The 15,365-nt window shown below is 25.1% G+C and overlaps 1 protein-coding gene across 1 annotated transcript; it reads right to left on the bottom strand.

Annotated features, from left to right (window-relative positions):
* Window positions 1-14,517: 14,517 nt before the first annotated feature.
* On the bottom strand, window positions 14,518-14,880 carry BDP55DRAFT_550740 (uncharacterized protein; the record flags this gene model as incomplete). Its single annotated transcript, XM_060569049.1, has 1 exon — window positions 14,518-14,880. One exon carries the CDS (start codon window positions 14,878-14,880, stop codon window positions 14,518-14,520), a length of 363 nt encoding a protein of 120 aa, XP_060430671.1.
* Between the last annotated feature and the right edge of the window lie 485 nt (window positions 14,881-15,365).

The following is a 15,365-nucleotide window of genomic DNA, read 5'->3' on the forward strand; positions in this document are numbered from 1 at the left end:
CGGTATTAGCGGTAAAATAAAAGTCTTTAGCCGATCTATTCTTAACGGTATTAACGAGGGTAGTTTTATATACTATAATATAACCTTTATAAACTTTAGCGTCCATCTTAATAAAGTAAACAGTATTTATTAAGATCTTTAAATTATAAAGAATCTAGTTTAAAAGAAGTCTACTTATAAGTTCGTTATTAGTTATAAATAAACCGATAATAATATAAAGAATAGTAATTATATAAAGAATATTAATAATTCCCTCTCCTTTATAAACGAATACATAAAGGCTAGGGCTCTAATTAATTATATCGACCGGGCTAACGTTAAAAAGGCTAATAAAAAGCTATTTAAATATATATTTATAAAACGTACGGTCATTTATAAAGTACATAATTTAATCCTAAAACGCTATAATAAAAGTAGGGGTCTTATTAAATTAAGTAATTATAGAAATAGCGTAGGTAACTATAAACGGGTTATATACGGTAAGTTTATCCTTATATAACGTATAGTATACCTTAATTAGGGTTTTAATAGCTTTATCGTTATTAAAAAGCTCGATAATACTATACTTATTAATAATTAAAAAACGGGTCTTATTAACTATATTATTAATTTAATATAGCACAATCTCCGAGCTACTTATAGCGAAGTTAGGAATAAATATATCGAACGCCTCTTTTAAATAGGTATATATATTTAGATATTAAGTATATATAATCGTTATTATTTTATAGAACTCTTTTTTTTTTATATTACTACGGATATAATCCTTAGTTAGGCCTTATATAATCTTAACAAACTCTAAACCTTTATAAACTTTTTTAACTATTTTACGCTCCTTAATAGCGCTTATAATACCGGATATACGGCCTATATATAACGCTAGGATAATTAAATGGTTTATTTTACGTATATTAAAAGTCTAAATAAATTATCCTTAATAATTACGGGGCTAATTACTAAATATAATTATAAATTCGTTATCGGAATATATAAAATCATTAAAGGTTTAAAAATTATACTTAAAAATATTAACTATATTTTCGGTATTTATAGGGATATCTTAATAAAAGTTATTACCTAGGATTAATATGGGGGTTTAAAGTATAGGATATTGAGCCTAACCTTTATTAAATAGTATATTATAGTAAGTAATAAGAGGCTATATATTAAGGTAGAAGATTTTACGGGCTTCCTCCTCATTAGTAATTTATAAAAACGTTACCTAATTTTAAAAAATTATTATCTTAAACGTGTTTTCTTATAGATATAGATATCTCTTAATAATAGTAAAATCTCGCGGCCGATATACGAGTACTAGATTTTAAAAAAGAATCTAGTATACCTTTTTACTTAATTTAAAGTTAAAGTTTAATAACTCTTCACCATTATAAATATAAATTATTTAAAAATAACCGTTAAAAGTAAGATCGTTTAACTAGTATCCGTTTTAATAAATAATATAGCAGTATTTATAGAATTAGTAATTATAGGAGCGGTATTTATTAATAATATTAGGGATAAAGTAGAATACCCTAGTTAAAGATATAGAAATACCTTTAATAGAATAAAGAGAGTTATGATTTCGTAATAAAATTACGGATATATAGATATAAAATAAAATATATAATATATAGATTACGAAATATAATACAGGAAAATAAATAACAAAAATATAATTATAATAAAAGGTTAATTACTTAGGGCGGTATCTCGATTTTTAAATATAGATCGACAACCGTCCAATTTTAAGTAAAAGCTATATATTCTTATAAAGGTAAATAATCCCCTTAATACCTTATTTATTAATATTAAAGTAATAAAAGACCGTTATATTATTAATAAAAGCTTATTAATTAATGGCTAATTATCGTAAATAGCGGGGACTTTTTTTTAATAAATACCCCTCCTTAATCGGGAATATACGCTATAATTACTCTTTAATTTCCCTATAATATTATAATAAAATTATTCTAATCTTACTATAATAAAATCCTTTTTACTTAATATAAGTAAATTATTCCTTATTATTTTCGCGGCTTACCTCGCTTTCTTTAATATATTATAAGTAGTTCGCCAGGTTTCCTTATAATAAGCTATACTAACGCTAAAATATAAACCGGTTAGCTTAATACCCGCTTATTATTAGTCTCTACTAGCTATTTCTTAAAAGCTTCTACTAGCTTAAATAAATCTATAGCGTTTATATCCATTTATACGTTATAAAAGTATAAATAATCCTTTTATTTAATAAGATATTATATTTTACGCAATCTATATCTATATATCTAGGTATATTTATCTAGTATCTATTTAACTTTATAATAGTTATACTAGTCTTTTTATTCTTTTTACTATAAGTTATATACGTCTACTAATATTATTAATAAAGTAATATAGTTAAATAGATCGGTTTATAAATCCCGTATTAAGATAAAATATATTATAGATATTACCGAATATACGTTTATAGTTAATAATAAATTAAAGTAGTAGGCTAGCGGTCCGACTCTTTTTAAAACCTTAATTAGTTTAGTATATTATAATAAGACTTTCTTTAAAGGATTTCCTAAGAGCTTATACTCTTTTCCTAATTATAAATATATAAAATTACTAAAGGTAAAGATTATATATCGATAGCTCTTATTAAACGTATCCTTTATATATATTTACCCCTCCGTAATAGAAAGTTTTATTTTTTCTTAAAATATATCCCGCTTAGCCTTATTAAATATAGCTATAAATAAATTTATTAGACCGCTAATCTTAAAGCTATATAATATCTTATTAAATATATATTAGATTATAACTACGTAGCTATTATTAAAGCTAAATTATATAAGAATTACTTTATAAAGCCAATTTTTATTTAAAAATATTATATATTAAGCTCGGAGGGAGGATTCTATAATTTAAATTTTTTTTTTAATTACCTATCCGTTTATAGATAATAGGCCGTAAAGAATTTAAATAATATATTAAATTCTTTTTATATAGTTTATTAAAATTAGAAGAGAAACTTAGGATCTTTATTAGAGATAATGCTTTTTAGAATTCTTTAGTTATATAGTCGTAGTATTTAAAGAAGGCTAGCGGCCTAGTTAGAGGCCGTATATATAGTATAGCCTAATATAATAATAATAGATTTTAAGAATTTATTAATTACTATAAAAACGTAATCGTAAAATAAGAAATTTTATAGTTTTTATAAGGAATTATCTATTAAAACCTTAGGTAAACCCGTAATAAAATCTATAATAATTATATAAAACGGAATTACCGGTATAAGAATAAGTTATAATACGCTTATTAATTTCCCTCTTTTTTTTCTTAATAGGCCGTAAATAGGACAGTAATAGCGATATTTTTTAATTTTAAATATTAAGTTAAGTATAATAAATTTATCTTATAATTTATATTATACTCGTTTATCTCTATAATACTAGTTTTTATTATAGGCTATAGCAATAAGTTCGTCGGCTACCTTATTTAAAATATATAGCTTTTATTTACTAATATACTTAATAAAATATAATAGGCCCTAATTAAGATCGAAAAGTAAAGTAAAGTCCGGGTCTATATTATATAATATATCCTTATATTATTTTTATTTTAAGGTCGTATTATATCCTTAGCAAATTCGCTATCTTATATCTAAAGAAATCCTAATATCTATAGACTAGTAAACTAGATTATCTTTTTAAATATTATCGAGCTTATTAATTATAATAAGATCCGACTCCTCATTCTTAAATAAAATATACAAAAGCATATTAGGAATAATATTATTTTTTCCTAAAATATAAATATACTTAAATATAAAGCTAAATAAGTATTTAGTAGCGAGAACTAAATATAAATTAGCCCGCTTACTATTTATAATACGGAACGTTATTTATATTATTATACCGGCTATTAATATATAGTCTGTAAGGATAAATATAAGGGTTTACCTAGAGGATTAAATTATTATTCGTATTTTTCTTATAGCCTATATAAAGTAAATAACCTCGAATTCTATTAGCTAATACTTCTTCTTTATAAAGTTAAGGACCTTATTAAAATAAAAGATAAGTTCTATAGCTATTTATAATATTAAATTTCCTAATACTTATTAGGTTCTAGTTCTTAAATAGAACGCTATAGCACTATATCCTCTTTTATATAAAGTATCTAATTAAATAAAAAATATTTAATATAGGTTATAATAAAATAGCGCCGAGGAGTTAATTAATATCGATTTTACATCTTTAAATACTACTTTCTTTTCTAAAGTACTATCGATTATAGCGCTATTATAGAATTATCTTTAAGCAGCTCCTTAAACTTTTCCTTTTTCTTAACCCTAAGCTAATATAGCTATTTTTTATTATTATAAAGCATCGATTTACAAAATATATTATAGTATAAAGTAATAAAGATATCTAATAAACCTAATCTATTTTTCTAATACTAAAAAGTTCGTTAAGAAATATATCAAGTATAAGGCTTTAACCCGATCTTCTATATTCTATAATTTAAATATATTAATATTAAAACTTAATAGTTTTATAGACGGAAATCTAAAAAAAGATTTATCTAGCAAGAGAGTAACATCTTTTTTCTTAAAAACGTTAAAAATAATATATAAATATTTAATATATTCTTCTTCTATATCGGAAATAATAACGATATCGTTAATAAATACTTATATATACTCGGTATAATTATAGAGTAATTTATTAATAAATTGCTAGGTATATACTAGTGAATTACGAAATCCTATTAGGGCTATAGTGGATATTTCTTAGCTATAATAGTTAATTATAATTAATCATTCTTAATACTCCTTTTTAACCGGGAATTAATAAAAGAATATCCGAATATTTATTTTAATTATAAAGGCTTTATTATATACTTTATAGATAACTTCCGATTATAGTAATAGTAAGTATACGTTAGGTATAATAACCTTATTTAGAGCTCTAAAGTCTACGACTATACGGCCTTTATATTTACTATTTATTATTCTCTATATTATAAAAAAGGGTGCTCCGAACGGTATTAAAAAGTCTACTTATTTAGCTTAACCTTTTATATATATATTATTTATTTTATTATTGATAAAACGTTAGTCGTCGATACCTTATAAGAATACGTATTAACCGACGTTATATTCGTAGTAGTTTAGAATTAATAGTATCGATATTTCTTCTTCCAGCTTTACTTTAATTAGACCGGTAAGTTTCTATATTAATAAGAAGTTTATAATAATAATAATAAGCTTCTTAACGAAAGCTTTATTACGGTTAAAAATAGTTACTCCTTCTAAAGTCTTAATCGATTCGTAATTCTTATTTTACTTAATATTTATTTTTAATTCGGTAATTAGGTAGTTATAATAAAGTCCTTATTCCTTATCTTAGTTATCTTTAATATTAATAGCGGTATCTTATAAGTTAGAAATTATATTTATAAATAATATTCTATAAATAATATTACCGTTTAGTAATTATAAAGTTCTTATTATTTTATTTTGATAAAGGCAAAACGGCTCTCGAGAAGATTAATTCTCGATATATATTATTAAATTATAACTTATTAAATAGTTAATATTACTACCGGTTTTAGGTCTAAATAGTAACAAATAGGTTTTAAACCTTTTATTATTGAAATAGGTACTATAGCGTATTATAATAGTAAGATTATTATATTAACTATAGATCTGACCTTATATATATATAATAATCTTTTAGAATATATTACCGTAGGGATTTCTAGGCTTTTATAGCTTCCGATATAGATCTTTTTTTTTAAATTAAAAATATCTACCTTATTTAAAACGTTAAATTCCTAACTTATTAAAATACTAGTTTAAAGGTATTTTAAGACCTATACTTCTATATATAGAATAGTAAAATAGGGTTTATTATTAATAATACCTGTTATATATAAATTAAACGTAGCCTATCCTATAATTTTAGTATATCCTATACCTATTAAAGTTTATTTAATAGTTCGATCGATTATATAGCCGGGGATTTAATAAAGAATATCTTCTCTAATAACTACTCTACTAGCTCCGCTATTTATATAAACTTATTCTTACGGATTATTAACTCTAAAAGCAACGGCTATTTATACATAATAAAAGTTATATAATACTAAATAAGGATTAACCGTTTCCTATAATAGACTTTCGAGTTAATAAATATTATTAAGGTTTTTTAGTTTTATATTTTAATAAGTCGAGTAATATATACATTATATCTACTTAATATATAGTAGTTTTATATAGTATATATAGTAGCTTAATAAAATAAAATAGACGTTATTATATCCTAAGATATATTAATAATCGGATAGAACGGTCTCGTCGTTAAAAATATTAACTTCCTTAATATTATCCGACTCTTTAAATTAGCTATCAGATACTTCTATAAAGGATATTAAAGATTCTATAATATATATATTAATAATATAATATCCTTCGTTCTATATTTATTACTAAACGTCCTAATTAATTATACTGTCTTTATTTTATATATAGACTTCCTATACTAAATTAATTCCGTTCTTTTAATACTTATATACTAATTACTATCGATTAACGGGATTTAAATAGTTAAATTTATTATTTATTAATTTATTACGGTTACTTTAGTTAAGGTTATTTTTTTATAAACGATATCTACGTTCTTTATAATAATGATTATTTATAAGTTGCTATTATTATAAGCTATTCTACAGCTTAAATTACCCTATAACGGTAGCTTTATTTAATAATTTAATTCGTTATAGTAGCGAATTTATCCAGTTTATACTATCCTTTTAAAATAATAATTTTTAAAATATAGACCTTAAAAGGTACTATTTCCGTCCGGTTAAGTCTATAATCAAAGGGGTTTTAAACTATAATTTCTAACTATAATAGACATTTTAACGCTAACTTTCTTAATAATTAACTAGCTCGTTAAACTAAGTACTATAATTAATAAATTTATTAAGTCGTGGTCTACCTATTATAAAGTTTATATTAATCCAATTATAAATTAATCTAAAGATTTATTTATAAAGATAGTCGGCTACTATAACTAGTCGGCTAACTTTAATAACGAAATAACGAAGGTCTTTATTATTACGTATATTTTCTAAAGTATAATATAAGCGGTTAAGTTACGCTTAAGCGATAAAATATAGTATTTTAAACCGCTTATATAAATACTAAGACTATCGGTCAAGTCCGTAGCTAATATCGTATAATTTATACTAGATATTTAGTATAATATCTTTAATATACTAATTTAATAATACTCTTAAGAGGCATTTATACAAGTTTAGAATAATAGATTTATAATATTACTAGGATTATATAGCGTAGCGCTAGAACGTATTAATAAATCGGTTAACGTTTATTTAAATATTCTTAATACCCTCTATTTATATATCTTAGGTTTTAGTATATTTTAAAAAGGGTTTAAATTAGCTAATTTCCTTAATATTAAACATAATCCTCTATAAGTAAAAGTCCGTTACTAGACCGTAATCCTTATTATCTTTATCGTTTAGGTTAATACCGTCCTATTTAGGATTATTTTAATTACTTAGTAGCAAAGGAGGTCCGGGAAAACTATCGTCCATATAATTAAAATAAAAGCTTTTATATATCGAACCTAATTATATAATATAAAGTTTATTATTTAAAAAAAAGTTTTCTTAATTAAAACGAGCTAAATACCGAGACTTAAAATAATATAGTATATTATAAGAGATATACTATCGTCCGTAATACCTATAATCGTATAATATATAACCTTAATATAACGTTTATTAATATAAATAAGAGGTTTTATTTAGTAAGGTATTATTAAAACTAAAGTAAGCTAATTAGCTATTACTTAAATAGTTAAAATTTTTAAACTTTATAAAGAAACCTTTATTTCTATCTATAGTAAAGTGTCGTTTATTAAGAGGCTTTATTATAAAAGAGATTTTTCGTTCTAGCTACTTTTTTTTAAATATTAATTATTCTTTAAAAACGAGAGGAGGCTCTAGGTTTAATAATAGTAGGGAAAAAGGAAGTTCTATCTCTTTTAATAATAACCTTAAGTCCGGGGGAATCTAGTACGATAGGATTTTTTCCGCTATATTTATTAATTTTATAAAAATAAGCTATTTTAAAAATAGCTAATCTTATAAGTAAGGAATAATCTGATCTCGGTAGACCGGCTCTCTATTTAACTATATAATAAATACTACCCAGAATCGTCCTTATTATCTTTAAAAAAATAAATATATAGATCTATCGATTTATTAGCTAGGGTTTTATATAATTAATACGGCTTTTACAGTTTATAAAATAAAAATAACCCGGTAGTTCGGCTTATTAATAAGCTTAAAATAGTCGTAATTTAATATATAAACTATGATTAGTTAGGCGGCTCGCTCCTAATTCTCTAGGATTAAAATATCCCTAAATTCTTAAAATAAGTCGATATCGTTATCGGCATTTATTCATCATAATTATATTATAAATAAGGTCGACGCTTATTTAGCTTACCTATTCTTATAACAGGATTAATACTTATTCAGCTAGCCCGTTAATATAAAAGAAATTAATGCTTATTTAGCTCGTCTCTTCTATAAATAAGCAACTACTTAATTCGTTAAAAAAGAGGTTATATTACTAATTACTACGCTTTATATACGGTAAAATAATAATAATATTAAAATATCCCTTTTAAGATTTCACTATACTTTTACAGTAAAATCTCTAAAAAATACCTTAAGATTTTATAAAGAAATCCCGGGGAATTCTCTATAATATCTAATAGCCTTTCACTAAAAATTCCTAATAAATTCTCGCGGGTTTCACTATAAAGTCTTTCACTATAGTAGCGGAGAAATCACGGTAAAATCTCCCTAACATCTATAAGAAATCGCAATAATTTTAATTTAAAATAATCGTTTAGACCCTAAATTATATTAAATTAAAATAATCTAATATAATCCTTATCTTATTAATACATAACTTATTTTATAGTTCTTCTATCCCGTAAGGAGTAATTATATCCCGGTTTTATATATATATATATAATATATTAAGAATTAATACACGGGCATAAAAAATTAATATATAGGCATAATTCTTATATAGGCATAACAGCTACGTATTATTATTAGCCTAAAAATATTTATAGATTATAAATATTTCGTCCTAAAGGCGGTAAAAGCTCCCTTACTAATATATTCTTATCTTAATAAATTTACGTAAAATAGATTTTTATTAGATTATATTATACTTATCTTTAGCTTTTATCTTTTATATAAAAAACCCTATTTTTACTTAAAGCTCTTTATTAATAAATTATTAATTAGTATCTTAATAGTATAGTATTTTATATTTAGGTTTTAGCTAAATATTTCTTCCTAAGCCTTTATATCTCTTATTAAGCCTACTTTAAATATATCTTTATATAATTAAACTTTATTTATATATTATTTACTTTACTTTTTATATCCCTTTATTATAATATAAATATTAATAAATAAATAAATAATAAATAAATAATAAATCCTACTTAAGCCCTATTTAAATAATTATATTTATTAAAGAACGGCCTCGTTATTATTACTAATTAATATCTCCTACTTATACCTTCTTCTTTAAATACTTATTTATAATACCTATCTATTAATTTATATTCCTATAGATCTCCTTATACCGAGTTTATTAAACTAACTTTTAATATATAAATATAATAAGGTTATAAATTAACTACTCTCTTACTACCCTCCCTCTTATATAAGCTTTATAATAATTACCTTATTATAACTTCTTAATAAACGGCCTTATTAAATTATTTTTAAAACTATTAATAGCATTTTCCTATACTAGTCCCCTAGATTATTATCCTTTTATATAGTAAATCGAATAAGGATAGGCTATATTATATTCTTTAGCCTATTATAAAAAAAAAAAAAATCTTAAGGTCTAGAATCTAATAATATAGATCTTTCAAAAATATTTCCTTTAATCTTTAATAAAAATAAATATCCTATTTTATAAAAAACGTCCTAACTATAAGCCTTATATAAATTATATAATAATAAAGAATACCTAACTTTACTAAAATAAAATAGTTATCTATATAATCTCTAATAAAAAGGGGCTATAAATAATTACTAGTTAGTAATACTATCTTTATTATCTAATATTACTTTATAATTAACCCTAAGTACTTTAAAAAGAATATACTTTAAAATTTATTTAAATATTTTAAATTAACTCTAATATATTAGTAGGTAGTTAGTACCTTATCCTTTATATAGGACTATATAAACTATAACTTTTAATCTTAAATTATATCCTATATAATATTAATAAATTAGTATAAATAACTTAGGCTATTAAAAAATAACTTTTAATATTATTATTATTAAACTCGGTCCTTAAAATAATATAAATACTAAAATTCTAATATTTTTAAATATAGTACCGAGCCTATTAAGCTCTAATAAGAAAATATATCTTATAAAAATAATATAATATTAGCCGCTAATTATCGAACTCTTTATAAAGACTAGCCTATACTTTCTTATAAATTACTTCGGTCTCTATAAAGATAATAAACTTCTACATTATAAAAAATTTATAATATATATAAAAGATTAAATCGCTAATAGGTATATAAATATATACCTAATCCTCGTTACTTAATTTTATTTTTAATATTCTTAAAGGCTTATTATCGTCTTTATAATCTAAGCTATTACCGGTACCCTCTACCTATTTTCCTTTTACCTATTTTTATTTAACCTTAAATATAACGTTAAAATTAATATAATAAATATAGAGCTATTATTATATATTAATAAATTCGTAAATTAAGGCGGCCTTTATTTACTTATTAAAATCGGTAATAATAATATTTAATAAATAAATTGAATATTAATTAGATAATTAACGGATATTCTCTATAAAGAACTAAAACCCTTCTAATCTCTCGTTATTAATAAGGCCGAATACTATATTAAAAATAAATCTAATATATATCTAATTAATAATTTAAAATAGTAAAAACTTAAAGCTAATTACCTTTAAAAAGCGCCTCTATATTAAAAAATAAAATAAAAATATCTATATTAAACTAATAAGCCGGTCCGGCTTATTATTAGCCTATTTTATAATATAAAATACTTTTCGCTCGTTAAAGAACTTTATTGGAATAGTTATTAATAAATAGCTATCTAATTTCTCTCTATTTATAAAGGCTTTAGTATTATAAATATCCTATTAAATAAATATAGAATCTAAAAATTATTTTTAAATAATAATATAAACGTTACGGGCCCTAATACTAACCCGGTAATTAATAACTTTAATAATATTCTTAATTAATAATATAAGCCCCTAATATAAAGGATATACTAAAGAACTAAAGCTTAGCCTATAGTTATATTAGGTATACTTAGCTTTAATATAATATTATAAAAGCTAAGCGCCCCCTTCCTTTATTTTAATAATAATTATCTACTTATATCCACACTTTTACAATTTTTATTAATATAACCCTATACCCTTAATAGGCCATAATTTACTAAAATAGTTATATTAAAATATATATCTTATTTTTTTACCTTTATATATATATCTATATTAATATATAATACTAAACCCGTTCTCTTTAATAAATATATTAACTTAGTTAAATAAGATATTGATTATAGGCTCTAGGTTATTAAGAATTTATAAATTTAGGATTAGGTTAGGTAAAAGTAAAAATAAATATTAACCTAGGGAATAAGAACCTTATAATAATAAAATTTATAAGTTTATTTAAAAATCGATAAAAAATACCTTATATAGTAAAGAGGGGAATATAGCGGTAAAGGTAATAACATAAATATATTAAATAAGTATAATAAATAACCCTATTTTTATTATTATTATTAAACTCGTTTAAAAAAATTAAATAGTTCTATAATTAACTATCGGCCTTTCCCTATTACTTTCTTTATTAAATATAATATAAATATAAAATCTTATATAGAGGCTGCTTATTTAGGTCGATACTCTTTATCTTATAAAGTAAATTTATAAGTAGGATACGATAGGAGTAAGCTATATTTTAGACTAAATATTAATATAATTATTTAATAATTTTAAATAATATTTATTAAGAACGACTAGTATAAAAAGACTTTATAATTATCCTATATTTTTATAAATACCGTATTATTCCTATATAAGCCGTAAAAATAAATAACTTAATAAAACCGGTCTAAGTAAAAAATAAAGATATTCTTAAAAGCATTATTGTCGTTAAAGCTATAATAATTACCGATATTAATATCCGGATTATTAATAGTAAAAGGTTATAAAATAAAAAAAGACCCGTTATATTATCGTTTTAAATTAGGCTCGTTATTTAAAATCGAGTTTTTAGTTCGACATTAAAGGTTACGCTTTAATAATAATAAAACGGACTTAAATATAATAAATATTAATATAAATAATATAGTAATAACGGCTTAACTAGATAAACGCATCGTAATAATAAATTCCGAAAATTAATTCCTAAATACTTTAAATAAAACCGGTAGAATTAGAACGAATTAATAGTAATTTTTAGGCTAATAATAATATATAGTTATTATACCCGTATAAAAGTCATACCCGTATATCAATTCTTCATACCCGTATATTAATTCCTAATATATTATAGCTACTATAGCCCGGTAGCTGGCCTCTAGGTTAATTATGTACGTTAGGTCGTAATAATCTTTATAAGACCGACATTATAATATTAATTTTATTTATAAAAGAACTATTTAAATAATATATAGAACTTATATATAAGATTAATTTAAGCCGGGCTTAAAGATAAACTTTCTATAGCTTTTTTAATAATTAATTTAATATTAGATTTTATAATTACTTTTAACTATATTTATTAAAAACTTTTTTAATTAAACTATAATTAATTATTAAAGCCTTACCTATTTTATAATTTATAAATATAGTTTTAAGGAAGTTATTTATAATTATAATATATTATTTTTTAATATTATAGCCTTAATTTTTATAAATATACTTATTACGACTAGCTGGCCGTAATACTATAAAGCTAGAAAAAAACCACTATATTATATTAATTATTTTAGTATATAATTACTTTTTTTATTATTATAAAACTTATATTATAGTTCTTTTATTTATTAATAATATTAAATCCCCGACTGTTATATATATATATATAGTATGTTATAGCCGTTACGAGCCTGTAGGGCAGGCCCTAGTCTTGGTTATATATATCTTAAGTCGTAATACTAATCCTTTATATTACAATTAGCTTAGATGGATAGTTACTATACTTGAGTAGATACTATTCAAAGTTCTAAATAAAGACTTCTTCTTCATTTGAATAGATAAGGTAGATCAGGTATAAAAATTAATTCAACTAGCTATGGGGCTTTAAAAGTCAATTGACTGGAAATTTCGAAATGCTACTAAATGAATAGGCTACCGTGGCTTTTCAACATCAAAGCTAAGGTAGTCTAAAGGCTTCGAGTATGGTGCTGAAGAACAGCACAAGATTGCCCTGAGAATCAATCGAGGTATGCGAGCCTTCTATGCTTGACCTCTCCGAAGTAGGCCTCCTACACATTGGTGGATCTTACTTAGTATCTGTTCATGTTCAATGGGGGCTCAAGGGATAAATCGGTAGAAGTATCACATCCAAATAAGGTATGCAAGTGTTCTAGAAATCAAAGAAAGACACAAGCTTCCTTCATAGTCTCTTCAGTTGCGCCAATTCACATGTTGAAATTCTAAAGAAGGTAACATTGATAGATTAACTAACGAGATCATGAACCCCATTGACTGTTGGCTTAATGATAGTTACACTGAGCGTACTAGCAACGCAGCCTACTAAATGACGCCGTTCTACGAACCTGACGCCACATGAGCTATCCAAGTCACTGGAGACCTCTAGCTTCCCCGAGCTTTAGGAGTTGGTTGATAACTTTCGCCAGTATTATTAAAACCTTGGTTTTACCATGCGGCGGAGTGCATCGTAGACTGCGACTTTCTTGAGATCTTCGGTTATTACCAAGCAAGGCTAAACCCAGCAAGGTCTTGAAAGAACAAGTAATTGGGGCGGCCGGATGGTTATCAAAATATTGGGTTCAAGTGTAAATATTCACCAAGCTGACTAGCCCCATACGCATGTGCAGTATTACAGGCAGGAACGCGCATTGCATGAGTCAACAGAAAGCCAGCGGAAAGTTTTTGTGATTTTGTAACTTTTGTTCTTCAATCCTGTTGAGAAAGGGTTACAAGATTTCGAAAACTCTTTTTCTTTTCGGGAGCGCCACGCTACCATGTACCCTCCTGTCTCGTTGCAAGCCATTCTCCTTAGATGATGCCGGGGATTTCCTTGCAAGCCTTCCAGAAACGCCGTGATCCTTCCAGTATGCCGGCTTCCACATATGCAAATGAACAATTTCGTTGTTTTTAGCAACCAGATCATCCTTCATCTAGTCCATGCGAGGAGGGCCAGCGTGTCCGTTTTGCCCGTTCGGCTCAGGACTGTCAAGCCGCTTGGTTATGTTGCGCGCTAAGTGAATAAGCTGTCTTAGCTGGAAGTCGGAATCATTTGTCCCATTGTTGAGCTGCGCGCCGACAAGACCAATGGTCTTACACATGCTAATCAGGGTCTCACGCGCTAACTTGGAGGCTGTCTCCGGAGACTGTTGACGGTACTGTTGCCCTCGTCTATCGTCGATAGTCGAGAAGGACTCGGGCTCGCGAAGGACTGTTAGGATGGATGGAATTCCCGTGATAGTTGGACTACCAGGATCCCTTTGATTGCGTGAAGCAGTGGTGGGACTTTCTGACATCTTGCAGTGCGAGTTCGAACGAACGTGATAATCGTCTCGTAATTGATTTTCGTATAGGTGACTTCTAGGAGATGAGTCAGCAGTCGATGCAGCGTACAGAAAACAATCAAAACTTCTTACCAGGATTATTGCCTACGTATGATGGTATTTCGAGGTACATATATGAGCCGAATACTGAAAGGCGTAGCTGTACTAAGGCGAGAGGGGAAGTTTGAAGAGCGTAGGGGACAACACTTGCCACTCCACTTGGGATGGAGATGGAAGAAATAGAACAGCAGGTGGCGGGACACTTGGTCACAAGATCAACCCCCATTCAGAGTTTCGCGTCTGTCTCCTCATCAAACATCGTCTGATGTTGACAGACGTTCATTCCGCGTGTAGCCGCCATGGCGACGCTTCTCTAGTTCCATTTAAGGTTCCGAGCGTAAAAGGAAAGCATTTGTGTCCGTTATTGGAAACATAGAGAAGCAGCCTAAAAGTTTGAT

The sequence above is a fragment of the Colletotrichum godetiae genome, assembly GCF_030913485.1.
Source record: "Colletotrichum godetiae strain CBS 193.32 chromosome Unknown BDP55scaffold_17, whole genome shotgun sequence".
In the NCBI taxonomy this organism is placed as follows: domain Eukaryota; kingdom Fungi; phylum Ascomycota; class Sordariomycetes; order Glomerellales; family Glomerellaceae; genus Colletotrichum; species Colletotrichum godetiae.